Here is a 26,713-nt window from a genome sequence, read left to right as displayed (position 1 = left end):
CAAAAAAAATGATGTCGTCGTTTTGTCATGTAACATTTGCTTTCTGTGTGAAAGTACTCATGACAAAAGCAACAGTTTGCTTTCAGCTTTCAGTGTGTAAAGACCTTCAGGTAGAAATTTTCATTTTTGTCATTTTTAGACATTTGAAAGCAGAAATGTTACATATTATATCTCTAAGACTTCCCTTTAACCTCGACAAAGCAAAACAAACAAATTATATTTCTTTACCTGGAAGGCCAGATCGTGGTACTGCTGCTTCTCGTTGGGCCCCAGAGCGTACCACCACTCCCCCAGGATCTTGCTGACTGTCCTGTTGTCCTGGTTGGGGTGTCGCTGGTGCACCAGGGCGCGGTGGCGTTTACTGAAGATCATGAATGCATTCATGGGACGGCGGATGTGGTCCTTCTCCCTCTGCTTGGGGTTTGGAAGAGGACAGAAAGTTTAGACATTTCTGGTGAACTGCAGGAGTGACATTTAATGAGCATTAATCTTTCTGTTTTCTCTATCTTGTTGCCCTTTCTACTGATTGACTGTCGGTGGTCTGACCTTCCTGTCTCCGTCCTTAGGCAGGGCGCTGAGGGACTGTGTGCGTCTCTTCATGGGGCCAGAGGAGGGCGCTGGATCGCTGGCCACACCCGGAGAGAAACTGCATTCACACACACAGAAAAAGTGAAACTGTGAGTCCACAAGAGACGGGAAATCAAGGGAGATTCCTGTGAGGGACTTTCAGGAAGGCAACAAGGCTGAAGGGTTGTGAAAGATTTAGCGAGGAGTCCGCATTTACTTTAACACTGTTGTATTTATTTCACACCTTTGTGGTGTGACGGTCCATAAAGCATTCAACCAGTGTGACATGTTGTGCTGTATAAACCACACCTGTTATTTTTATTGATTCTGTAACACACACAGATCACATGTCAGCCAACCAGAACAGTCTCTCCCCTTTGTCGTTCTGACTTTCTTTCCCTTTCATTTACTGTGAATATAATGAGCACACTTCTCTTTATCTCCTCAACTGTGGTTGTTATCACTGTGCATGATAACTGGTGAATATTTATTGTGTTAATTCCGCAGAAACTGCTGTTCCTACCACCAATACATTGCACTCTTCTTGCAAGCCAAGCTTCCAGGAAAATGAAACCAGACACAGAGTAAATAAAAAAAAGCAAATAAAAATGCTGTCACAAACTGGGTTGAGCTTGAATTATTATTGTGTTACAGCCGCTGGAGAAACCAAATAGTAAAACAGACATTACTTTGTGTGAAAATTCTGATTATTATTTCAATAATACCATAGTTTATATTTGTGGCGACACTTGCAGAGAGCCAAAAAGAAAACATGAATATTGAAGCATGAATCAAGACGGATACTGTAGAAGGAAGAGGGTCAACAAAATGAGCCAGAAGCTCCCAGGCACAAGCAATCAGCCAATCAGTGGTTTAAAACTTTGGTTATCTTTTGTATAAAGCATAGACCACAGACTTCCTAACTATTAGCAATAGAGCAAACAACTATAGATAATCAATGGTGAATAAACCTTGATAAATGGTTTAATGGCAAAAAGGGCAAAAAAGGCTGTTTAGATTTCGAGCATAACAATTATAACCAGCAGAAAAGTCTTTTGAAACTGAGCTGGCAGACAGAACGTCTGACTCTCTGTTAGGGAGTGAACTCAGTGTCAAGCCGTGACTAGAAGTGTATAGCGCGGTTTTCGGCCTTCTTGTCTAGTTTTTAAAAAGCATTTTCATTGTATAGAAATAACACATAATGCAGGGAAGATTATATAAAAAGAAGGCAGAGGAAGAAGAAGATGAAGGCCATGAAGGCAGACACTGAGCCATGGGAGACGAGCAAAAAAGGACAGTGTCACAATTATCAGAGCCAGGGAGGGAGATTGAGGTTACGTGCGAGTTCAGTTGGGGTCAGATGTGCTATTTGTATGAGTGTGTGTGTGTGTGGGTGGTGTTTAGCTTTCTTTGTAGTTGGAACCATCAGGAACCATCATGGCAGACATATTATGGTGACAGGAGGCTGAATGAACATCTTCAGTCAGCGAACTATTGCTGGCTACAACATACTTGAGCTTGGTCATGTCATCCACTTGTATTAGTGTGTGGCACTACAGTTACTACAGGGGAAAGTTTCAGCTTGTCAGTTTGTGAGTGTAGAATAGTTAAAGGAACAGTTCACCCAAAATCAATAATACATGTTTTTCCTTTTTCCTCCTTTAATCTGTAGTGCTGTTTATCCATCTAGATTGTTTTGGCCAAGTTTTGGAGATATCGGCCGTAGAGATGATTCTCTCAAATAAGATGGCACTTGGATTCCATTCATCCGTTATCCATAACCGCTTATCCCTTTACAGGTGGCTGGAGCTAATCCCAGCTGACATTAGGCAAGTGGTGGGGTACACCCTGGACAAGTCGCCATTTCACCACAGCACTGACATTGAGGGACAAACAACCATTCATGCTCACATTCACAACTACGGGCAATTTGGAGTGACTAATTAACCTCACTTGCTTGTCTTTGAATTGTGGGAGGAAGCCAGAGTACCCGGACTCCCAGGACCTTCTTGCTGTGAGGCAGCAGCACTAACCACTGCGCCACTATGCTGGCACAAAAAATACATCTGAAAAACTCAACAGCAATGTTTCCAGAAATCATGTCCCAGTTACTCAAGATCAAGAACTGAGTGTCCCAGCTTACTAATATGTATTGCCTGTCTGTTGAATATTTCTTAACTTAACGTTTTCCTTTGCTTGTTTGTCAAACTGTTTGTGTATGATACTCTTGTTCTTGGTTTGTTTGACAAGTATTTGTCTGCTGGCTATGTGCCTGTTGCTTGTGTGCTAAACTGTATGTCATTATGTAATGCCTGTGTCATGTGCTTGTATGTAAGTAATGGGTGTGGTGGAACTTTTGGATGTGTGCTGTTGCTTGTTAACCTATGATAATTTCTTTTTAGCCCCTAATCCCCTTTCCTCAAGTGGCTTTGCCTTTTACCAGGGAGCCATTGTAAATAAGAATTTGTTCTTAATGACTTGCCTGGTTAAAAAAAGATAAAATAAAAGATAATCTACAGACCTTGTTGTGAGCAGTTTCATGTAGGAACTATTTTCTTTCTATCGACCTACACCCGCCGTCTGTATCACTGTGCAGAATGAGGAAGGAGGCAAACTAATGAAACTAGATTAGTTTATAGCTAACCAATACTGCTAGCTCACCTAGCACCATTAAGCTAGCTACAGCTCAGCTGGGGAGAACGCCATCCATCAGGGTTCCTACACCTTTTCCATAGTCAAATTCAAGCACCTTTCAAGCTTTTTCAAGGTGCATTTTCAAGCTTTTCAAGCCAAAAATTATAATTTCACTTTGTCACATTAAATCAGTTGTGATTCGGCAATAAACAACTAAATAATGTTTGTGAAAGGGAAACACAACATTAAAATTCAAGTGTTTTTAACGATTTCCAGCACCTGTGCGAACCCTGATTCATCATCCTGCATGGTCACGAGTCACGAGTCCAAGAATAGATCCATGTTTCCTTCTACGCGATGATACAGTTGCATGGTGTGGTTCAGTAAAAAGATAAAAGTTCCTACATGACACTGTTCACAACAAGGCCTGTGGATTATCTTGAGCAACCATAACATGATTTCTGGAAAAAGACATTACTGTTGACTTTTTCAAACCACAAGCTGAGTGACGCAGACATCTCTATGACTGATATCTCCACTCTGCAACTCACACCGAAACAATCTAGATGGATAAATAGCACTACATGTAAGAGGAAAAATATTTGTTTTTGATTTTGTGTTGAACTGTCCCTTTAAGAACTACAAAAAAGAAAGTAGAAAGACAAATAAAGAAATGTATATTGTACTTATATTTACATGCATCTGTCAGCATCCGTACAGTATTTGTACAGGCAGAGTAAAACAGCTAATAACTGTCGCTCACATCTCATTAAATGTGTCTACTTTGTTTTTCATTAATGCCTTTAGTCTCTCCATTGAGACGCAGCCAGATAACAGGTGTAGTCAGTGCAACATTGAGCAATTGCTGAAGCATTTTCTCTTTGTGCTCACAGTGATGGCGGCTCCAAACAGAGCCGCCATCACTGTGAGCACGGTGACCCTGAAACAGTCAAAACCACACTACCAGCCAGACAGCCGTCTGAGTCACTCTGAAAGAGCAATAACCCAGGCAGACGCAGAGACGCAGCCTGAGACTGAGTGGAATGAGCAAGCACAGACTGTACAACTCTTGCCAGACGCACACACGCACACACACACACACACACACACACACTGATGCAGCTGGTAGAAAAAGTTGTTTGTTGTTGTTTGTTTCTTTTGAATTTCACTGTCAGAGGTGGATTTCAGTGCACCTGTTCAGTGCGTAGCGTCCTTGAGAGTTTTAAAAGCCAGCGATTCAAACTACAGCTCGAAACTACATCTAATATAATCTACAGTTACTATCTGCTCTCTACTGAGTCATAGCCAGAGTCGCAGAGAGGAAACAAACACAGTGTCAGAGTTGGTTCAAAATGAGTTTACACCATTTAAATACGGCACTTAAACAAGTCAGGATGTTTTTTAAAGGTTAGCTGAAGAACTTTGTTGACAAAATGTTTTTGGTGTTTTGTTTTTCCGTATTTAAAGTATATAGAATAATTAAATACAGCTACAGACATTTTTTAAAAATGGATACAAATAATTCTAGGAAAAGAGTTCAGATCAAATCAGGAATATGTTGCTTGCTTATTATAATTTACATAACAACAAATACTATAAACTAAGTTAATCATCCAGCACTGACCTTGTGACATCCCACCTCAGTATTTCGGTGAGTTTATATGGGGATAACAGACAGATATAAATGACTGCACTTGGATGTAAACTTGACCTAAATTAGATTAACGTTTGTGTCTGTTTCCTGCGTCTGACTGGTGGACTGGCATCATTTCATAATGTGGTCAATGTGCCACAGTGCGGCTCCACAACTGAAATTAAATCAAATATTATGTTTGTCTCTTGTGCTTCTTCCTCTTCTTCTCATAATGTTGAATTGACAACCAACACAAAATGTGCTGCTGAGGATTACTCTGTTGTATTCTATGTTAATTAAAATTTGTAGCAGGCTTGGGCAGATTAAGACTATTGGATTATTGAATATTGCAATATTTGCTGTCAAAAGCGAACTGCTCTGACTGTATTTAATTTTTTTTCTTTTCTTTAATTTATTACACTGTTATTTCTCACCTGACTGGCCATCTAGAATTTAGAGGGAAGGGAACCAGTGACAGACAAGCTGCACTTAAAATATTTATACTATTACACTTACTATATATCTAATTTAAAAGTTGCTATTTAATATTATTTTGTTCTTTAAAAGTGTTCAACTCCAACGACGATAATAAAATATCCCGATATAAAATTTTGGATACACAGAAAACATCTTAAATTTAAAACATTAAATGGAAACTTGGCTGATTTTCAACCAGCTTTGAATCACTACAATGTTGATAGTAAACGCAAATTAACTATGGTAAATTTCTCTTCATTTTGCCGGCACCAAAAGTCCTCAAAATCCCGCCAGATGATGATTTTCAGGCTGTTGTATTCTGTTACTGCACTGCGTATTTCTGTCTAAAATGTTTTTAGAAATATATTTTAGTAGAAGAAAAAGAGAAAAATCCCAAGAAATCTTGTGATAAAAAGGTTTGAAAGTCTTTTCAGATGGCTTTTTCATTTAATTTCAAAAACACTAACAATGAATGAGCTGAGTAGCAACCCACGCGTTGCAGTACAAATGGCCATCCTCAGGGTGTCATGCTGTATTTTAGTGGACTGCAGTAAATAAGTTTGTGAACTGGAAGTGGCCACCTGTACTGTGAAAACAGAGGCTGAAAAACCTCTGATCAAACTGTAAAACAAGGCAGTGCTGACCAAATATGAAACACAATCGTGTTCATCGTTTATTTGTCGCCTAAAATGTTTTCAGAAACGTATTTTAGTGAACCGTTTAGCTGTAATACGATGCTGTTCGTTGCGAGCCAGACACCATACTGTTTCCTGTTTCAAAATAAAGCACCGCCCAACCCGCAGTACGTCACCCATCAGCGGGAGTGTTTCTTGGTTTATTGGTCCTGGTACCTTTTGAGAAAGTGGGAACACCACAGCCCTTATTCTCTGTTTTTTCTGGTCATGTTGCACTCACTTCATAAATATTTGTGTCTCTGTGCTCCAAGGCCCATCTTTGCAGCGGTGAAATACTTCTTCAAGCTCTCTGGTCTTGATAACACCAGGAAGAAGTTGGAAAAATAAACCTCAAAATACACTTCATACTCACGGGTCATCTGTGTCGCTCTCTGTCTCGCTGTCAGCCCCGCCCCTGTCTGTAGGAGGATTGTCATTGGTCGGGGGAGGGCGTGACGGCGAGCCCCTCTCGAGGTCTGGAGGGCCGGTTCGCCCGTCGCTCACCAGGGCCACACCACAACGAGGCTCTGAAAAATAAAAGCCAGTTAGAGAAAAGCTTTATGGAAGTATTTAACAGTGCCATATGTGTAAACGCAGGCCTCCCCTGCTGCAGCCTGTTGATGGATAGCTCCTCTATTCTGGCCAACTGAGTGTGGGAGGTGTGAAGAGCTCCGACTACATCTATGTTATAATCTGCTACAGTAGTAAGAGGAACACTTCATATAGAGTTGAAGACTATTCAGATACAAAACGAGATATTACCTCAAGGGTTTAGTGACTTCATCTGTATATTAATGTGGTATTCTGGTGAAATCACTTTTACTGAGTTCATAGAGACTAACTTTTATTATTTTAGAGCCATTATAACCAGTGTTGGAATGTAAGTAAGTACATTTACTCAAATACTGCACCTAAATACAATTTTGAGATACCTATAGTATCTTCATCTTCAGCTATTTTATACTTCCACTTCAAAACATTTGAAGCAAATGTTGTACTCTTTCCACTACAGTTAATTAATCATTTTAGTTGCCAGTTACTTTGCAGATTACATCCTGCATCAGAGCCAAAGAAGCTCATTTTTTAATTAATTTATTTAATCAGCAATTAGATAATAAAAACACTGATATCAGTAATCAGTAAAATGCTGAATATCAAGATCCAATGTTCAGCCAGGCAAATAATTTGTCGGCCCACAGTGTACAGTATCATACTTTTACTTGTACTCTTGATGCTTTAAGTACATTTATTGCCAGAAAATTACTTTTATACTTAAGTATTATTCATATGGGTTAATTTAACATATCTTTGCTTTTACTCAAGTATGACTTCTGAGTATTTTTTACAGCACTTTTTATAACTATATAGTGTTTTTGTAGCTTTTATCTTGAATGAAAAATGCTTAGAAGACTGTATACATGTGGTGACTTCTTAAAACAAATCCTCCGATATAAAGTTAGTTTTATATTTTATGATCATACATCCTAAAACAGCAAACTGTCAATCTACAGATTAAATGATTAGTCATAAGGATACATGATGCATCTCTGGCCGATAATTTATCAGGAAATCTAGTTTATCAGCTATTTATCGGTATCAGTGAAATTATAGTGCTTTCATGGACTTAACAAGTACGCCATCTACACACTCCAATATAGTAGGTGTCAGAATGCACCTTTACTTTGTGATCCACCAGTTAGCACAAAGAAGAAGGAGAAGAAGAAGAACGGCAGCACACAATTCATCCGCAAGGGTTCTGAGAGGAGGGAAAAAGTTTATTAGTTTTAATACATCTAATGTTATTACAGCTAGGGAATATTAAGTCATCCATTTTAGACTTTCTGGCCCTCGGGTGTGCATAAACTACAGGTTTTGGACTGTTTTTTTAAAAATACAAACGTGTGAAATTATCAGTTATCTAATCGGTAGCTGAAGCCGGTAGTTATCAGATGAAAAAAATCCACATTGTGCAATCCCTAATTAGTCAATTAAGATATTAGTCAACTGACAGAAAATTAGATGGCAAATATTTTCAGTCATTTAACAAGCAAAGATGTCAACAATTCAGTGTTTCTGGTCTCTAAGATGTGATGGTTTTCTTTGTCACATTTTGCAGCAAATTGAGTATCTTTGTTTTTTATATCGCTGATCAGACAAAACAAGCATTTTACGGGTTCTGAGAGATTTTATCCGCTATTTGCTGACATTTGACGGTTAATCAATAGCTGCGGCCTTCAAACAGATGAAAAAGAAAGATAAAGAAAGATAACTTAGAGCCTAAAATAAAGCTGCTTCAAGCTCTGTGGGAAAGGAAATGCATTTGGATTACTGACTGTCCCCACCAGTCAAAATTAGTCTCTGAATAAATTTTAGCTCTCCAGTCAATAAATAGTGTTATCAACAATGTTATTGGAACTATATCGGTGTGAACACCAACTGTGCTGATTTGCAGTTCAGTCGCAACTGTTTTGGGAAACACTGACTTGGCTGCTGGTATGTCCAACCAACATTTGTACTGGCTGTGTACTGGAGTGTTTTGGCAGTCTGTACTCGAGAAACACAGCCATACACAGTATTTCCTGTTATGATTATTACACTGTGGGAAATACTCGACTATAAAATATAGTTCTATATTTTTAGGTACAAGCGGTGAAATTAGTCATCTGTGTCGGTCTCTGGGGTGAAAAGTCATGATGTCATGTCCAGAGAAAAGTAGTGGGGTCATGTTCTACCTTTGCTCTGATTGACAAGCTGTTGGCCATCAGCAGGCTGGGCAGCCGCTCCTGATTGGCTGGGCTCCAGGAAAGGGACGAGCGAATGCCAAGGGAACACTGGCACCGACCGCGGCTCCACGTTGGTCCAAACTGTGGGAACACGAAGGGAGAGAGAAGAGAGAGAGGGAGAGAGAAAAAGTGAAATGTCATCATGTTTATTCCTCTCAGTATCGTGGTCTGTAGACAGAAGGTAGCGCTCTGCCCTTTGGCAGCATGTGAAGTCCGACGTGATCGTCAGCCAGCGATGAGCTAAAGCGCTACTAAAAACTACACTTTCACAGAAACTGCCACAGACTGAAGACCATGAATGGAGTTGTGTATTCAGTCACCTACTCTGCCCCTGTCTCCAACACACACACACAGACCATCCCTCAGGATAATGAGAGTTGAGGGGTCATGTGGTGTGTGATGTGATGAGGGAACCTGTTATTTTATCCACAGAGATTCCAGACTCCAGACTACTCTGTCTAGACTGCTGCCACAGTGCTGCCCAGCTTCAGACTCTGAACTCAACTGTCTCTGCAGCAGGAACCGTTCCAGGCCAAAAGAAGAACACAGACTACATGTTTAATATGTAATCTACTCTGTTACTACTGTTAAGAGATGGGTCAGAAGGTTACAAGAAATATTACAATATTAATGTACTATTTTGTTTTAAGTATTTCTTCCATGCAAATTAAACTGATAATAAACTGAGAAACACTTTTACATTAGATCAGACAAAACTCTTTGCCTAGTTGCTCTCAAATAAAAGCCATGCATCTCCAAATTTAATGATTTTGCTCCTTGGATCAAAAGTCTAGATTGATTTATCTCAACAACTATTTGTTTGATAGCAATTACATTTAGTGGAGAATGACTTTAATGATCCCCTAACTTTTTATATAGGTTCATCATCAGGCCAAATTTCAGTTTGACCTATAATTAGGTTTATGTCTAATTATCTGCAGAATATTCCCATCATCCTCAGCTGCACTTTTTGTTTGATACCAATTATCAAAAGTTGACATGCTAACTTACACAAAATAAAAGCCAACTAATGATAATTGTTGACTTTTCAGCCTTGGCCAGACAAGTCAGTTCGAAAGTTTTGTTGCATTAGTTATTTAATGCTGTATAAGGGTGTTTGTCATCATGATTGACAGCTGTGTGGACAGGTGTATGGGCGGGACCTCCATACTGCAGCTCCACTGCTCGATATCTATTGCACAGATGGCAGCGTTCCTATCTGGGATATTTTGGCTTCATTTTTGTACAGTAGGAGGAAGTGGTGACGCAATGATTTGTATGCTCTTAAACTGAAGGAATAAATGTTTGGAATATACTCCTACTTCTTAAGCAGCATAAATAATTTAAAAACCTGTTGGGTTACCTGAAAAAAAACATAGTCACAGAGCATGTTTTCTTAGCTGGACATGCATGGTTTCCACAGGACAGCAACAATGTGTAAAACAATACATTTACAGATGATTCATTTCAAAAGCAGATGACACAGTATGTTCATATCATCACAGGAAGCTCTACTACTGCTAAAAATACAACCGCTATGACTACGACCATGACTACTACTGCTAATACTAATACTATAACTACTATCAGTGCGACTACTAAAACTCCAATAAACACCACAAGTGCTGCAACAACTACAACTATTACTACTAATTCCATCACTACAGCATTTTTAGATATTTCTGCTTTGGGCTCAGTGGAATAGTTCATGGTCTTATTAAACAGCATTTATTCTAAGTGTCGGTACATTTATATAATAAAGATTTTAACAGATTGAGGTTTAAACAGTTTCAACCTCTGACTGCGGTATCCCACATAGAAAGTCTAGCCTGGTGGAAATAAACTGGCAATGAACTCCACTGCAGCACTCCAATGTCCAGTTTCCGTTTCCATTAATAATTTTAGAATAAAGTATTAACATGGCCTATTTATAGCCAACCATTCCCCGGCCATGGCTCATCTAAAATGGAGATCCAGATACTGCTGAGCTAGATGACAGAGAAACTGTAAATATGTCCTGGATGTGCTGTTGGATCGAGAAGTTCTCTTTTGAATACTGATTGCGGTGTCACATGACTATTATCGCTGTGCTCTGACCTTACTACTTACTGGCAGTTTGTGCTGCTGTTTGCATAAAGAAGTTCAGCTGAGGAAGTGAGGCTTATTCAAATGTTTTACACGCCAGAAGCTGCTTTCTTAAGGCGAGGAAGAGCACAAATAATTCTCATGACATACTGTAAAAAACTTGAAAATGATAGTAATTGTTTATCTTTACCTACACAGATACATACGTACAAACACAAGAAACTAATATTGGACGATTTCTCAGTCTGGCTCTGATCAGCTATGTGGATACCAGTCGACTTCAGTCACTGGACCCAGGTGCCTTGTTTAAAAGAGTGTCTCCGTTCTCATTAAACCTAACTGCTCTGAGGAGGGTATACCAGACTATTAGAAACAAAAACCGACTTCAAAGTTTTGAATATTCTGTGAGGCCACTTAGTAGTTAATTGCAGGTTATTAGGCTGAAGGTTTAAAGCAAATTTAATACTTGTTTCACACATTTCAATTCCCTCTTGAACTGACCACGGACCACATAAATAATGAAAATAAAGAAACTATGCTTAACAGAGTCTTTCCAACAGATTGTATTATAGTTCTGATACACTTCAAGTACAACAGGAAATGTTTGTATGGTCAACACTGTAATAACCCTCTCACGTATTATTGTAACCGTGAGAGTCATAATGTCACCCAGTGGAGGTGCAAAATCAACATTCGTCACTGTTTCCTCCCACAGTTGTGGTGTAAGTACACATCATTACCAGTTGATCTGCCTTACTTTCCAACTCTCTGTAATACCACTGTGTAACAGTTCAATGTTTTCAAACTAAATCAGTAAAGATAAGCCTGTAGAAGGTAGAGGCGGTAATCGGGAGTTTTTCGGCCTACACACAATAATAGCCAACTATTGTTGATTATGATTTTCCAGCCTCAGCTTGACAATTAAGTTACAAAGTCACAGTGTTGCTGTCTTAAAAAAAAGACTATACTATAGTATTTTGTCTTTAGTCTCCTAGTATTTTGAAAACGAACATCTGGCGACATTTTGGACAAGAAGTACGCTGTCCGTGTGTAAAATCTGCCTGACAACAACTAAATACTTAAATGCTTAAAAAAAACAAATCTGAGGAATCACATCAGCTTCTTTCACCCTGAGATTATGTCTGCAAACAAAACTCTGAGAAAGGTGTTTGTGATGTTTGCCACATTCAGGATGTTTCCTGTCTTCAAGCTCTTGTGTGAAAATGATATGTTTGAAGATCACAGCACAGTTGTAATGCACTGCAGAAGGATTTAAGTCTTCTTTTTGAATGTTTATGTACTGAGATGAGGAACACAAACACTGACAGTGACTATCATATTATGTATTCAGTTTTTTACTTGTAGACAGTTGTAGTCTGATTTTTGAAAGGACTTAAATGAAATAGTTTTCAGATTTTTGGGACTGCCTGTATTTATTGATGAAAAAGCAGCCTTTTATACTAATTGGGGCCTGATTGTTATGTCAGTGAGCATAAATTATCAGCTGGCACTGGACTATCACAGATATATCGGTATTAGCATATTATGTTGTTCTATATGCGCCGATATGAAAACTTTTTATAGGAGATTATAATGCAGAAAAAGATGCTTGGGGTAATTGAAATTTCCTGTGATGTTTACTCCATATACTGATGTCATTTCAGACATTAATATTCTGCCTTCGTAACCACATTTGAGGGATCGTTACAAAAAAATGTGTGTATATCAGTCAAACTTTTTACTCCTGAAATCAGTATCAGACCCAAAAATCAGGTGTCCGTCAGGCTCTAGCAGTTATATAGAAAATTGAGGATGTGATACAAGATGCATCAAGAATCTCTGCATTCAAATCATTAACAGGTGAATCATAATCGTAATCATAGTGAAGCGAATTGTGCGGCCAGTGAAGATTCACACCTTTCGAAGTAGAGGCAATTTCTTAACTTTTAAAGAGAATAAAGCCGGTATTGTTCTATATTTTCTCATTATCAACTCCCACATAAAGACAAAAAAGCTTACAATGAACTGATCACAGACCTGTTAAGACAAAGCCTGATTTACCCTATCACTCCGTGCCATAGAGCTACACTCTCCAAAAACTATAACAAACACATCAACAGGCCACACTGTTGGACTGGGTGGCATTGTCCTTACTTGCAATAAACAGAAGCACTGTAATTTAGTTTAAGTTAATCCAACAAACATGATCCAACTCCTTTAATTACCCACAAGAACACCCAATGTGTATTAATCCATAGCTGAAAATAGCCCCCAACAAACACACTATTTACTCCTGTTTGAGTAACGTTTCTGAAAACTTTGAGGAAATTATTAAGCTTTCTTAAAACTGTACTTCAGAAGGAACAAATAGGTGAGAAGCTGAGTGCCAAAGATGGACTAACACATTGCTGGTTTAGTACTTTTTCATGAGATCAGTTGACGGAGAGAAAAGTATAGAATAACACCAGCCTTATCCTTAAGGTGCTAAAGAAATCTTGAGACTTGAGATTCTTCAAACTTTTAATGGACCTGCTGACACCCTGAAGTCTCGAGGCATGAATATTCTAGGGAAGCGTAGTGGTGAGTTGTGAAAAATAGCAGACAGGAACACTGCTCGGATATCCATCTGTCTCTATTGGTTTAAGTGCTGACAGTGAAGACTGGTGAGAAGCAGCAGTGATAAAGAAACACACCTGATGGGGCGAACAGCTTCTTTAATGTGAGAAAATTAGGCTACTCGACTGTAGATTTCCACCTGGCCTACGTCTACACATTACTACCACTGTGGGTGCAAAATCAATAATACAGCTCCTGAGCTTGTGTAACAAGAAGGGACCTAATCGCTTCTTCTTCACTGAAGGCTGCAGATGTACTCAAAGAGAGCAGTAATGAAACTTGTGATGCTAATGCAGCTGCACTTGAGCTGGGCTATATATAGGAGAGATCTCAGCCGTGGGGCCTCCGCTGCCTTCTGCCTGTGTTTGTTTCTGCGCCCGCTGTGGCTCTAGGTGTTTTTAAAAATGTATGGCAGAGGAAACGTTACGCTACAGAGGCAGGTGGCTGTTAGCAGCAGTGCGAGGGATGTGAGAGGGAGAGAGAAATAAAAGCGCGCTCCGGTAATCAGCTCAGGCCTCAACGCTTTACTGCGCTAATTCTACCAGTGGAAACAGTGTATCCATGACAACACGCCGGCAATACAATTACTCCTTTTTCTGCTGAGAGTGATGAAACACATTCACATCACGCTGGACCTGCCCTTGATGCCCTGTCTGAGATTGTTGATTGTCTGGAACACTGAGAGGAGTGTGTGAGAGTGTGTGTGGGGGGTGGAGGAGTTGTGAACGTCCTTGTTGCTCTCTATACTCCCGCTCTCAAGTCTTGCATGTCTAGACATGTCAATATCCTTTTAAAGTTTCTGTGAAACACCCCTTATCTCTCTCTAACACACACACACATGTGTGACACCCCCTTTGCATGCATACTCAACACTACACACACTGAGTCACAAATTACACACAATGAGCAGCAGGTCTGGGAGGCTGCCTGAGGGACTGATATATCAAATCTTTCTGATCTTAACGCCTCAGAGGAAAAAGGTTTCACTCTCCAGTCATCTTTACTGCTTGAACCAAGAATAAATTATAATTCAATCAGAAAGAGGTTATGAAATATTCAAATGTAGAACTCAAAAATCCTCACAATATAAATCTGCAACTTCTGACAATATTGATGGTTTAAAAGAAACCTTCTGTAGCTGCAACCATGCCAGGTTTCCTGAATGTGTATGACTAATATACTACATTTTGTCAGTATGAGCTGTGAAACTGAACAACCTATAAATTGCCAATATCTCTCTGCACTAACACAAATTCCTGTACATTTATTACACTTTCAGTTTTCAGATTTAGAGGGTGTCGTGTTGAAATGACACAAAATGAGAAATTGTGCATTTCAAATGGAAACGGTCTGCCTTATTCATATATTCAAAGTAACATTTCTGAGTTTTGGCTGTAATATTGCAACGTTGGCATGGAAACAAGCATACAGTATATGATTAACCCAAACACATCTATTTCTCAGTGGGCAATTTTCTTATATCCAACAGCGTGCACACAAAGCTGAGAAAATATTTTAACAACTGATTTTTGTCCAAACACATACGGAAGAGGGTACAGGAAAGAAGGAGAGAGGGTGCTTATAAGCATTACATCACCCCTTTTTATTCTCCCTAAAACAACACTGTGCTCCTTCTGACATTAACAACATATCCTGTATCTTAGAGAGTTAGTTGATGGTATGATTTAAGAAGGTAATGATGACCAAGAGGAAAATAAACATACTATATGTATCACACTCTCCTGAACATTGAAATCTACACACCAGACCTCAAATGGACTGAAGCTAAAGTCAAAAATAAATGTTTTAAAATGCTATTGATAAAGCAATTGTTTGTGGCGTGCTGCTGGCAAAAAACAGCTTCCCTTGTACAACAACAAAGTATGCAGCTTGCAGCTCAAAGCATCAGAACCTTTTCTTTTCATTTCTTTCATTTGCCACATACCCGCCTACTGAATATTAATAAATAAATAAAAACGCTCCTAAAAAAGGCCAAAGTTCCCTAAATATGCAACTTATGCGATGCTACTTTCTTACTCTGCAAGCAAACAATAGTAAAGTGTACATGAGTCATAGCCATAGCACTCTGATGACACTCCTGTAACCCTAGAGAGATAATGAAAGCGAGAAGTACGAGGCGAGAGTACATAAGCTTCAGCCTGCCCTTCCTATTTTACAGTACAGCAGTATGACTTTGTATCTGACGCCAACAAAGCCAGAGTCCCTCTCCCAGTCCTTCCTTACCAGTCCCTGGCCGTCCCATGATGATTTGCTTGCGTGGAGCAGGGTGAGGCGACTCAGCTGGCAGTATGAGCGGCAGCAGGGCAGTTGGCGTCGGGTGACAGGCTACTGGCTGTGGCAGCGCCCCTCCGGAGGCGTCCTGGTGTCCCTCGGGTTTCCTCTCCCTCTCCCTGCCTCCAGAGCCAGAGGAGGAGAGGATGGAGCCCGATGAAGTGGGCATCGATCCGGGGCCGGAGGGGCTGGACAGGGCAGTGTGGCCCGCTGTGGCTGGAGCCAGGGACTGGGAGGAGACACCAAAAAGATATTTTTAGTATTTGCAGCAAACTGACTCGTAGCAATAATACCGTAGATGTACATTCTTGTTTAATATAATACCTATAATCTGTCTTTGCAGATTTAAATACTTAAAAGATAGCAGCTACTCAATCTACACCTGCAGCATAATCCACTTCTGCACTGTTCGAAGTTCCAAACGCTCTTCTTCACAAGATAGCTAATCACACCACTTCGAGGTCACGCTTTTACCTTAAGTGCAGCAGTGGTTTCAAAGGTTTCTAAGATCATGCTGATACATTTTCTGCCATGACTCTGGGTCTCCATTCAACTACATTATAAGTGCTGTAAATCCTTGGAGCAAGCAACAAACTTTTGAGGGCCAACTTTAGGGTCATTCACGGTTAGGACTTGGTAGAAAAAAGCATTTTGGCCTGGCCCATTACCAGGGCCGATATTCAGCATTTTTCCGATTATCAGTATCAGGTTTTTTTTTTCTGTCAGATAGCAGATAAAATAAACTATTTTAAAAATGTGCTACTTTGGCTCTGATACAACATCCTCTCACACAATGTCACACCCACAACAATTTCTGATTGGTAACACTTCACTATGAATAGAAAATAATATACAGTCGAATATAAACACTAAATAATATTAATCTGTAAAGTAACTAGTAACTAGAATTGATATATTAATATATGTAGTGGAGAGTGAGTATACAGTAACAGAAAAAGGAAATACTCAAGCAAAGTAACTTAGAATTAGACTTATATCCAAATATCGGTTATCGGTCCCCTCGATTTCTAATAATTGGTATCAGCATCAGCCCTGAAAAGCCATATCAGTCGACCCCTCTTTGCACACATTGTAATATCAAAACAGCATTCTGAATCAGTGTAGATGGACACTTCTGCAAGGTCAGCCTGCACCAACAAAAAGCCTTTTTAGGATTTTTTAGCAAGTATTCTTTTCACTAAAAATCTGATATACTATTCAGTGGATTGAATGGACATTTCTCAGGGCCAAAGGCTAAGAAAAGCCACCCACTAATTCTCCTGTCAGTGCCCTTGACTTAGAACTGGTGTTGGTCCCTGGGTTTTACAGAGTAACTGCTGCCCACTGCCCCCAGTGCTTAAGATGCAATGCAGACATTGAATTCCACTATATATTGTACTATGTATGACTGCATAGGACAATGAACTACATTTAGTTTGATTGGATGAAATTCTGATATATACCATCAGCTAATAAAGATATTTCTTTGTCGTACCATTGTGATATTGAGACAACTATGATACAATATTGCGATCACAATATAAAATTACATCCAAACTGTACATGATCATATAGCACAGAAACAACACTTTCTTACCGAGCTGGAGGTAACCAGAACAAGTGTGGATGTGGGGTTGCGCAGGAGAACTGCACCGTTGGTGGTGGCCCCGTTGATGGGGACAGGGACCTGCAGGCCTGGCGGAGCTGCATGTTGGGGCTGGCTGTGCTCTCTGGACCGGCTCCTCTCTCTCCTTCCTAATGGACCATCAGAGAACTTGGCCAGGGGGACATCTGGGTTACGGACAATGACTGGAGAATCGCGGAGGGGCACGATTCTGCGCGGGGAGGGTTCCTGGGGCAGCGGGGAGGGAGGAGTGGGAGAGACCAGCATGGGTGGAGGCGTGGAGGCAGCAGAGGATGGTGGTCTGCTGGTGGCGCTACGTGGCCGGGGGAAGGAAAGTGAGGAGGGTGTTGTGGGCTGACTCTGAGGGGAGAGGACTCTGAATGCAGCTGGGTTGTGGCCCAGGAGTGTGTCTCCCACCATCCCTCCCCCTAAGCCCACCAGCTGCTGTTGCTCAGGTTTGGTCTGGCAGTCTTGGACTACAGGCAGCGGAGGAGGCGGGTGGCTGTCGAGCTTCCTCTTGCTGGGGCTCATGGGTACTGTGAAGGTGAGGTTGGTCTGAAAAGTGGGCACAATACCCGACAGGTGGCGCTCTCTCTCAACACCTGGCGTGCCCATCTTAGTTCCACTAAGCTGGCGATGGCGGCGTGGAGTAAGTGAGGCGGGAGCAGTGATGGGGCTGAAATTGGCAGGGCGAAAGCCAAAGAGTGGGGAGGGTGAGGGTGATGGGGTAGGGGAGAATGGCGACTGATTGGAGATAGGGGAAAATGAGGGCGTGCCTGAGCGGGAGCCCCCCAGGGAGACCAGCATGGTCGCTGCTTCACACTCGTCAAAGTCGAAACGAGAGAGGTCCTGGGGGAGCAGAGAGGGAAGGACCAAGCGGGGACGGGAGTCTCCTCCACGGCTGCTGGCCTCGCTGCTTTCCCGTGACGTCTCATCCCAGTCAAAGTCTGAACTGGCTCTCCCACCGCCCAGTCGCAGATCCGATGGCGTCAGGGTTCCTGTGCTGCTGGCTCCACCCCGTTCCCGTCCGCCTCCACTGGCTTCCATCTCCTTGGTCCTCATTGAGAGGTGTCTGGAGCAGTATCCTCGGCGCTGGGACTCTTTAGAGCAGCCCTCTCTGGAGCACAGCCTCCTCCACTGCTTCCCATTGAACTTCTTACGTATGCCTGTTGGCGTACAGACCACATCTCCCTTCTTGTACTTTTGCTGGGCAGCTGTCAGTGGGGTGCGGGAACGTGAGGAGGAGGAGGAAGTCGAACCTGATCCGGATCCACCACCACCTGCTCCACTGGAAGAACCTCCTCCTGAGGCCTTCTCTAATCTGGAGGAGGATGCGGTGGAAGAGGAGATGGGAGGGAGTGGAGGGAGCTGGGAGGTGGTGATGACAGCACCAGCTGCTGCAGCTGCTGCGGTTGCTGGGTCAAGGCCTAACAGGACAGGTGAAGGAGGGGGGTGGGGGTTCAAGGCCAGGTGTGCAGGGGGGATCCCGATGCCCCGCACCACAGACAGGTGGGGATTGAGGTAGCCAGGTGGGGGCTTAGAGACAATGTGGCGGTGTTGGGGAACTGCCATTGGTTTGGCCCCAGGTATGATTGCCCCCACTGGGACCATATTAAAGTGGGACACCTCCATGTCTTCTTCGGGGGTGAGTGGCATGTATGGGTGGTGCTGCTGCTGTTGATGCTGCTTTACACTGTTCTCCCTTTCTCGCTCTCTTTCCCTCTCTCTATCCTGTTTTCTCTGGAGGTCCCTCTCCCTCTCCAAGTCTTTCTCAATTTCCCATTCTCGGCCTGGAGCGATGCTGAGGACTGATGCTGGGGTTACTGGGGAAGTAATGTGGCCTGATGTGGAGGAAACAGGGACCATGCCTGGGTAGGGGATTCCTCTCCCCAACACTGACCCCACGCCAGGTGTCATCCCCCGGCTCAAACGACAAACCTCCTGCTCCACGTCAATCTCCTCCCTGTCCTCCCGTTCCCTTTCCTTATCTCTGAGCCCCTCATCTCCATCTCGTCCTCCTCCAGACGGCAGATCCAGGTCCCATGGTGGCACCAGAAGCCGGAGTGTTTGTCGGGAGACCCACACTGCCTGAGTGGGACCAGCTGCCCCTCTGCCATTCTCTTCCTCGCCCATAGAGTGAGATCTTTCCTCAGACAGCAGGACTCGGTAGCGGTTGGCCACAGCAGGGTGTGTGTCCACCTGGTTCACCACACCTTCTCTGTACCACTGCCACTGGCCCTCGCTGCCCTCCTCATTACCAAATGGTACACAGACTCGGGTGCCAATAGGTATTTGATGGACACCAGGCGGCGGGGCATCCAGGATAATGTCCACCACCCCTGGGGGGCTGTCATGTCGATACGGATAACGCCACAGTGTCTTCTCCCCGTTCAGTTGCACCTCCAGGCTTCCAAATTCACCGCTGACTTTACGGACCACTCCAGCCCGAAACACCAAGTCTGAACTCATCCCTTCATCCCTCCTTTCGCCGCCTCCCTCCTCATCAATTCTTCTCCTGAGCTGGCGGGCAAGAACTCGCTGATTCTTCAGCCCTTTGGCCAGGGCATCAGACAGCGCATCAGAGAGACTGGGTGGTGCATGTGTAGACATCTGTGTGAGGGGGTGTGTGTCGCTGACTACCTCCAGGTCAGCTGAGTGCTCGCTGGCAGTGTCTGTTGAGGAGCAGCGGGGCAGGGGGCTGGGCGACACTCGCTCTGCATCTCTCAACCCTTCAACTCTTCCAGGCCTTTCCCTGTCCCCTCCCAGAGTCAGGATAGGGGGTCCTGGGGAGCCATCCTGAGGCCCCTCCCTGCCAGTCGTCCTGCTTTGGAAGTCGTCCATCAGGCTCCGACTCTGACTGTTGCCATCAGGGTGCGAGACACAGATGTCACTTCCTGAACCCGTTGACCCGTGGTTGATGACCCCACCACTGAGAGGAAGAGGAGGAGGCGTGCTGGTGGAAGGGTTGCTATGGTTACCAGTGATGGATGACGAGCAGTGTTCGGAGGTGTATTTCTTCTTGGGAACGCGGGCCTTGAAGGTGGCTGTTTTTCGGCTGGAGGCGGGGTTCGGGCTGTTGTTGGCGCTTGGTGTACTGCTATTACTACAACTGCTACCACCGCTGTCACTGTGGCTGCTCACAGCTGACCTCCCTGATCTATCATCCGAGGATGTCAACACTTTCCCAGAATCCATCACAAGTGACACTGTCGCCTCTGACAGCCCTTCTCTGTGAAGCCCCTCCCCCTCTGAGGTGTCCCGTGCTCTGATTGGGTCCGCCTGGGAGGACTCTGAGTGTGAATTAGATGAATAAGATGAGGAGGGTGTTCGGTTTTGTGGGGATCTGCTTCTGTCTCTGTTCTCATCTGAGTCTCTCTTCTCCCCTCCTTCTGGGGCATCCCCCGCTCCACGGCGCTTCCCCCCTTTGGCCCGGGTGGAGGGAGGAGAGCGCCGGCCCTGCTTTTTTATCGGCTTCATCTTTTCATCTAGCTTGCCTTTTCTCCAAACAAATCTTTTTATTTATTTATCCCAGAGATTCTCTTTGGCGTTCCTCTCTTGCTCTGCCTCTTTTTTTTTTCTTCTTCCCTCTCTATTTTCCTCCTCTGCCGGGGCCTCTCTCTCTCATCCTGTCTTGTCTTCGTTGCGCGACTTCAGCACTTGCCCACCTTATTCCAGAGAATCTGAAAGAAAGGGAACAGGGAGTGTGGGTTACTCATGTGGCAAACACATTCAGACATGCACAAAGCCTATTCACTACGCAAGATAGCGACTAACTGCATGGCTTTGAGAGGAAAAGTGACTGACTGAATCAAAATCAAACATCTATGAAAACACTGAAGAGACATCAAAGTAATTCAAAATAAAAGCACAGCAAAGAGGGATTTCTGATCACAGGAATAATACAAAATAAGAGTCATAAACGGTTAAACATTAATTTTAAGAAATGTATTCGCTGCTAAAAGATGCACAATCGTATGAGAGTAGTAATGAATATGACTCATCTACAATTCATTACACATTAATTCATTACGTAACAGGTTCTACTCACATTACACAAGGCCTGCATCCATACCAGGTACATATTGAAAACAGGAGGCCGTATTGTCGGGTAAACACAATTTCGACTTACAACACAGTATGGAAATAGTGAGAAGCACTTTGCAATTTGCCCGGACAAGCCTTTCTGCATGCACTCTCACACACACTCCTCTCACACGCACACTACTTCTTGGCCGGGCAGTAGAGGCGGGGGAATTCCTTCTTCGCTCGCATACTGAAACCCTCCCTTTCTCTCTCTCTCTCTCACTCCCTCTCTCTCTCTCTCTGTCGACCTTTATCTATGTATTTCAAAGCCGAGTCAATCCGCCCCTACAAACTCCATTTCCTGTGGAAGACCATTACCTAACTTCCCGTTACTTTATTCCTCCCTCTCTCTCTTTGCTACTATTACACTTTCATTCTTATCCCCTGCCTCCATTCTCTCTTCTCTCTCTGATATTGATTTCTACCTCTCATCTCTCTCTTTCTTTCCTCTCCTTCCACTTAGTCTCAATCCTAATTTTGTGCTGCAGGCATCCAGAAAAGCAGACTTGTTCCGAATAATTGTTATTCCACACCAGAGTCATTCAGTATCGCTCTTAGCCATGGCAGAGTCATTCAGAATATCTCCTATTCCACACCGGATTCATTCACAGTTCTGGCTCCATTTAGAAAGTAAAACAGATTGATTTTGCTGACTTGTTGAGCCAGGAACTGTTGTCATTTAACTGGTTTGTTTGCTGTGTGGCTGTTACGCGCGGGACTTGCCTCAGGTCCTCGCTGCTGTGCGCTCTGCCTCATTTCTTCCAATACAAGAGTCTCCACGCAGCTACGAGTGCCAGAGAGATGTTAACAACAAGTGTATAAGAGGAAGAGCCAAACACCCCCTATATGCTCTGTCGTCGTTTGGAAATTTCTCACTCCAACTGTGATATTTACTGTCAAAATGTTCTAGATTGATGTCTATCATCCTTCAGTAGGCATGTCTACTTGTCAGCGAATGTTTGACTGTCTGTTAACTTACATGTCTGCCTGTCTGTCTGTCCCTATTTCTACATCCATCCTCCCACCAGTCTCTTTCTCTCTGTCTGCCTGTATCTTCTTTTCCCTTTTGCAGCCTTCCTGTTTGTCTGTGAAGGCTTGCATTCATTCAGGTCCTTTTAATATCTGCCACATCATATCGGCTAGAGAGAAATCCATTTTCAGAGATGAGTGCCGCCTGTCTCAAGGCCACACACACACAGCAAACATCTATGTGATGATAGTTGATAGTGCGCACAGAGAGCCGGAGAGCTCCCTGCCATCACTGTGCTCTATGTAAATCCCTATTTAGGACAGACAGCCGTAGAGCAGCCACCATAAAATAATTTGGCAGCCAGCCTTACTTGGTCACGATAGAGGTATGCTACGTGTGTTTACTCAGTAGTGCACTGTGTACAACAGCTGGTGTCAGAGTCATGGGCCTAATGATAACAGCTTAAAGACAAACTGACGCAACTCACACTACCCTCTGTGAAATATGGAGCGAGGAAGACCATATGGGAGCTATAGGAGGCCAAGTGTCTCAGGTATACATGAAGTCCAGGGCTACAAGATCAATCATATTTTATTTGCAGAACAGCTTTAAGCCCTTTTTTATAGGTTGACATGAATACAGAGCATTTGTTGCCTCTGTGCTCACAGTGCATGTACTCTGCGCAATACCAAGAAAGTTGAATCTAATCTTAACATGACTTCAAGCAATATCGAGGTGAAACAAGTCATGTGAGGTGACAAATACATCAACTCCTGCTTTTCAGGGCGCATAATTTATTTTAGCTATATGATTGTTTGGGTTTAGGTCGTGGCTTTCTTATTAAAATAAGTGATAAACAGCTCTATATTCCAACAGTAATCCCTGTTTGATTGTTGTAGAGCATCCTGTGTCCTGTTCTGGTATACACCGGCAATTACAGAACAGGGAAAGCTATGAATTCCAGCACTCCCGGTGACAGCTTATACTACCAAACAGACCAAGAGATGAAAAACACTTGAAGAAAAGACAGAGGTAAAGAGGGCTGCCTCAGGAAAAAAAAAGGAGTCATGCAAGTGTGGTGATGTAGAGAGGAGGGAGGGGGTTGCTAACTGCAAAATGACCAGGAAGTTAAAACGTCAACAATGTTTACAGCAGCTTTAAAGGTGCAATATGTAAGAATTGACCACCTGTTGAATTCATACTCATAACAAATGAAGGGCAGCGTGTCACTGGAGAAATTGTTAACTGTAGCTGGTATTAGCTAGTTGGCTCAGTTAGCTGTGCAGCTAGCAGTCCAAAGTGGGAGATTGACAAATGGGGGATTGTTGGTGTTTACACTACTAGTACAGTAGCTTTAGAACAAAATGGGTTAGCATGCTAACAACTTTACAATGCAGAACATAGACGGCATAATGTCAGAAGCATTTTTCTCATTGTTGATGATTTAATTTAATTGTATTAATTTTCCTTTTTAATTTATTTTTATTTTTAAGTTTTCACCTAAAATTCTTACATATTGCGTCTTTAAGTAAAATCCAACGAAGTACAGAAACTTGTAAGACGTGTAAAAAAAAAAAGACCCTGATTCAACTTCCTTTCTCAAGTCAAAGTAATAAAGAACAGGCTCTGAAATGTACTCAAAGTATCAAAGTAAAAAGTCTCCCTCTGAGGGACATTTCTACCGAGCATTTCAGTACAAAGCTAACTGAGGCCCACGTCATATTAATGATGAAATTAATGATTCAAAGACTATTAAAGTTAAAGGTAGAATCGGTAGGATTTGTCCCAGCTGTTCCTAAACGCACCACAAAGATAGTTGATTGTTGAGTCTCATTTCTAGTACGTCAAATAGCCACATTTTGGGTTGCTAAAGCGTCCCGAGCAGCACCGAAGTGAGAATATAAGAATATCCAGGCAGATGGCTGCAGAGTCTCTGCATGTACAAGACACTAACACACCTTCTCTCTGTGCTATGCACTGATGGACTGATATCAGTCTTGTGATGTTGGGAAGGCGGCGTGCAAATTTGCAAAACAAAAATAATAGATAATTCTCCTCAAATGCATTAAAACTAACTTCACACTTCTGTATTTTGCTGGCAGCCAGTCATTAGTTTATGTTAGCGACTCAATATCTAAACTAATGTTGAAACAAACTGAGATGAGGAACTCAAGAACGTGCATGAAGTCACATCCTTTGGACTGTCGTGGAAAATCCGACCCGAGTCCTTCACAAAGAAATCCACAGTCCAGCAACAATAGACAACTTAAGGAAATCGTCCACAGGCTCGTTTAGGCAATCGAGAGAGACGGGGAAGATATCTATTTACATGTCACGTCACAATCTGCTCACATTTGACCAATAAAAAAGCGATTAATACATGTAATTACCCCCAATTTTTTTACATACAGCATCTTTAATTTGGCGTTGATACTATAAACCTATAAACCTCCTGATGATCTCCACATATGTTGCCTACATTTCCATACATTCACTATAATCCACCATCACTCGTGCATACAGAGCCTAGTGGTGAACTTGGACCTTTTCAGTTGTTGCTAAATCAGTCTTTAAAGGTATATTTTTGACCCCACGCCGAAGTGCATTGGTGTTTGAAAGTTTTGTCATTAGCAGAGCACCTCTTTAAAAGGATTACTACAGTGCCCTACAAACGACACAGGCCAGGGTGTATAAATATACTGACATAATCATATTCCAGAGTAGATAACAGCTGTTAACTTTATCTAGACGAGGCCCAAAGCACAAAATGCAAACTACAGGAGCTGATGTCGTCACCTCTGGTTTAGCTGGATAGTACCGTGTATGTGTCAAGCCCTCGTAGTAACGCGATTACTACCAGTTTTACTCCACAACACAGCAGGCCGTGGCGTGCAGCGACCAGGCCTCAACTACACACACAAGGCCGCTTGGAAAATCCTCTACTCACTGTCACCGGGAAATAGCCGCTTTATCGGTCGTATTGACCCGTAATACCACGTAATACGTTGTGTTCAGTGTGCTGCATGACAGTGTGAAATGTCCCGAGCAGATGAAAACGCGTTAACTTTGCCAATCCAGTCACCACAGTACAACACACACACACACAACTACAGCGACAAACAGCGGACAAAGTCGGGTTGTTTGGCCCCATCCGAGAGTGACAGTCGTGTGGGGACGAAGCTAAAGCCGCCGGGGTAACTTTGTACTGACCCTCGTCGTCATTTGCATCAGAGAAAGTGTCACAAAACTAGTCCCAAGAAGAGAGGGCCCCGACTACTACTAAAAAAAAAAACACACAGCACACATTTAATTAAAACAGCCACGTTGATTCATGAAAAAGAGGAAGAAAAATATGTCAATGTAGGAGAGAGGAGGAGGAGGAATGACAGGCGAGGAGTTTTCACACAACGCACGAACAAGAGGAGGAGAAAAAAAAAATAAATAACAGTTGTTCTCGGAAGTCCAGCGGCAGTTATGGCGTTGAATTTATTTCTAGTGGAAAAGTTTCGAGCTCACTATGTCTAAACCGCACCGCTCCCTTTTTCTCTACACAAGACACCCAATCCGCCCTCTGCTGCTCCTCTCCCGTCGGCCACCCGTGATATCGGAGGGGGGAGAGAAAGAAAAAAAAAAAATGCTGATCAGCTTCAACTGCTAACACTGTTTGTGGCCACAGTAAACACGAACAACGTTAGCAGCTCGGCAAAAAAAAAAAAAAAAAAGCACAACAAGCCCCACTGCAGTGCTGCAGGAGAAAGATTTGTGGGCAGCTTATACTCACCAGGGCTGTTAAAGAGTTACCCCCGGTGTGTGGTTTGAGTCCGCCGGGTGAAACAGGGGCAGGGTGGCCGGGCGTCCGCAGCTGCCAAGTCAGCGGGCGTTCATGTTTCTCCGGCAAAGCAACTTAAAAGGAGGAAAAACTACTGCCCCTGTACATTCTACACTACAGTCGCAAAATGGTGAATGAAGCCCCAAAGCCTTGACAACCATCCCGTGCGGCCAATCGCCGAGCACGAACGGGTACAGTAGCCAATGGGATGGCGCGGAACGGGAGCGGGGGCGGAGCCGCGCGTCGAAGTAAATTTGACGGACGGGCCGGCGCGGCCAATCGCAGTGTGGGAAAACACAGAACAGCTGTTGGGAGAGCGAGGCTGCGGCGGCCAATGGGGCTCCTCTGTGGGCCTGTCTGTGACTTATACAGGCACGCAGGACAGCAGAGAAATCTTTCTCTCTTGTCTCTGTCTTCTGCCCATCCCTTCTTCATTCGTCTACAAG

General features: G+C 43.0%; 1 protein-coding gene across 3 annotated transcripts in view; it reads right to left on the bottom strand.

Annotated features, from left to right (window-relative positions):
• Positions 1–26,353, bottom strand: part of cica (capicua transcriptional repressor a) — a 42,963-nt gene extending 16,610 nt beyond the window's left edge. For 2 of the 3 annotated variants that reach the window (XM_073482867.1, XM_073482868.1), the window contains exons 1-7: positions 26,220–26,353; positions 17,359–21,065; positions 15,714–15,990; positions 8,718–8,849; positions 6,359–6,512; positions 547–646; positions 229–411 (exon numbers count right to left, since the gene is read on the bottom strand). In XM_073482867.1, coding sequence (XP_073338968.1) covers positions 229–411; positions 547–646; positions 6,359–6,512; positions 8,718–8,849; positions 15,714–15,990; positions 17,359–20,862 — 4,350 coding nt within the window. In that variant the 5' untranslated portion in view covers positions 20,863–21,065; positions 26,220–26,353. Of the gene's footprint in view, positions 1–228; positions 415–546; positions 647–6,358; positions 6,513–7,660; positions 7,742–8,717; positions 8,850–15,713; positions 15,991–17,358; positions 21,066–21,433; positions 22,121–26,219 lie in introns of those variants that run through there. The other variant, XM_073482866.1, reaches the window with a different exon arrangement.
• Between the last annotated feature and the right edge of the window lie 360 nt (positions 26,354–26,713).

Source organism: Pagrus major, chromosome 16, assembly GCF_040436345.1.
Source record: "Pagrus major chromosome 16, Pma_NU_1.0".
NCBI classification, from domain to species: Eukaryota; Metazoa; Chordata; class Actinopteri; order Spariformes; family Sparidae; genus Pagrus; species Pagrus major.
The sequence above is the reverse complement of the archived record's forward strand: the minus strand, read 5'-3'. Positions and strand labels throughout refer to the sequence as shown.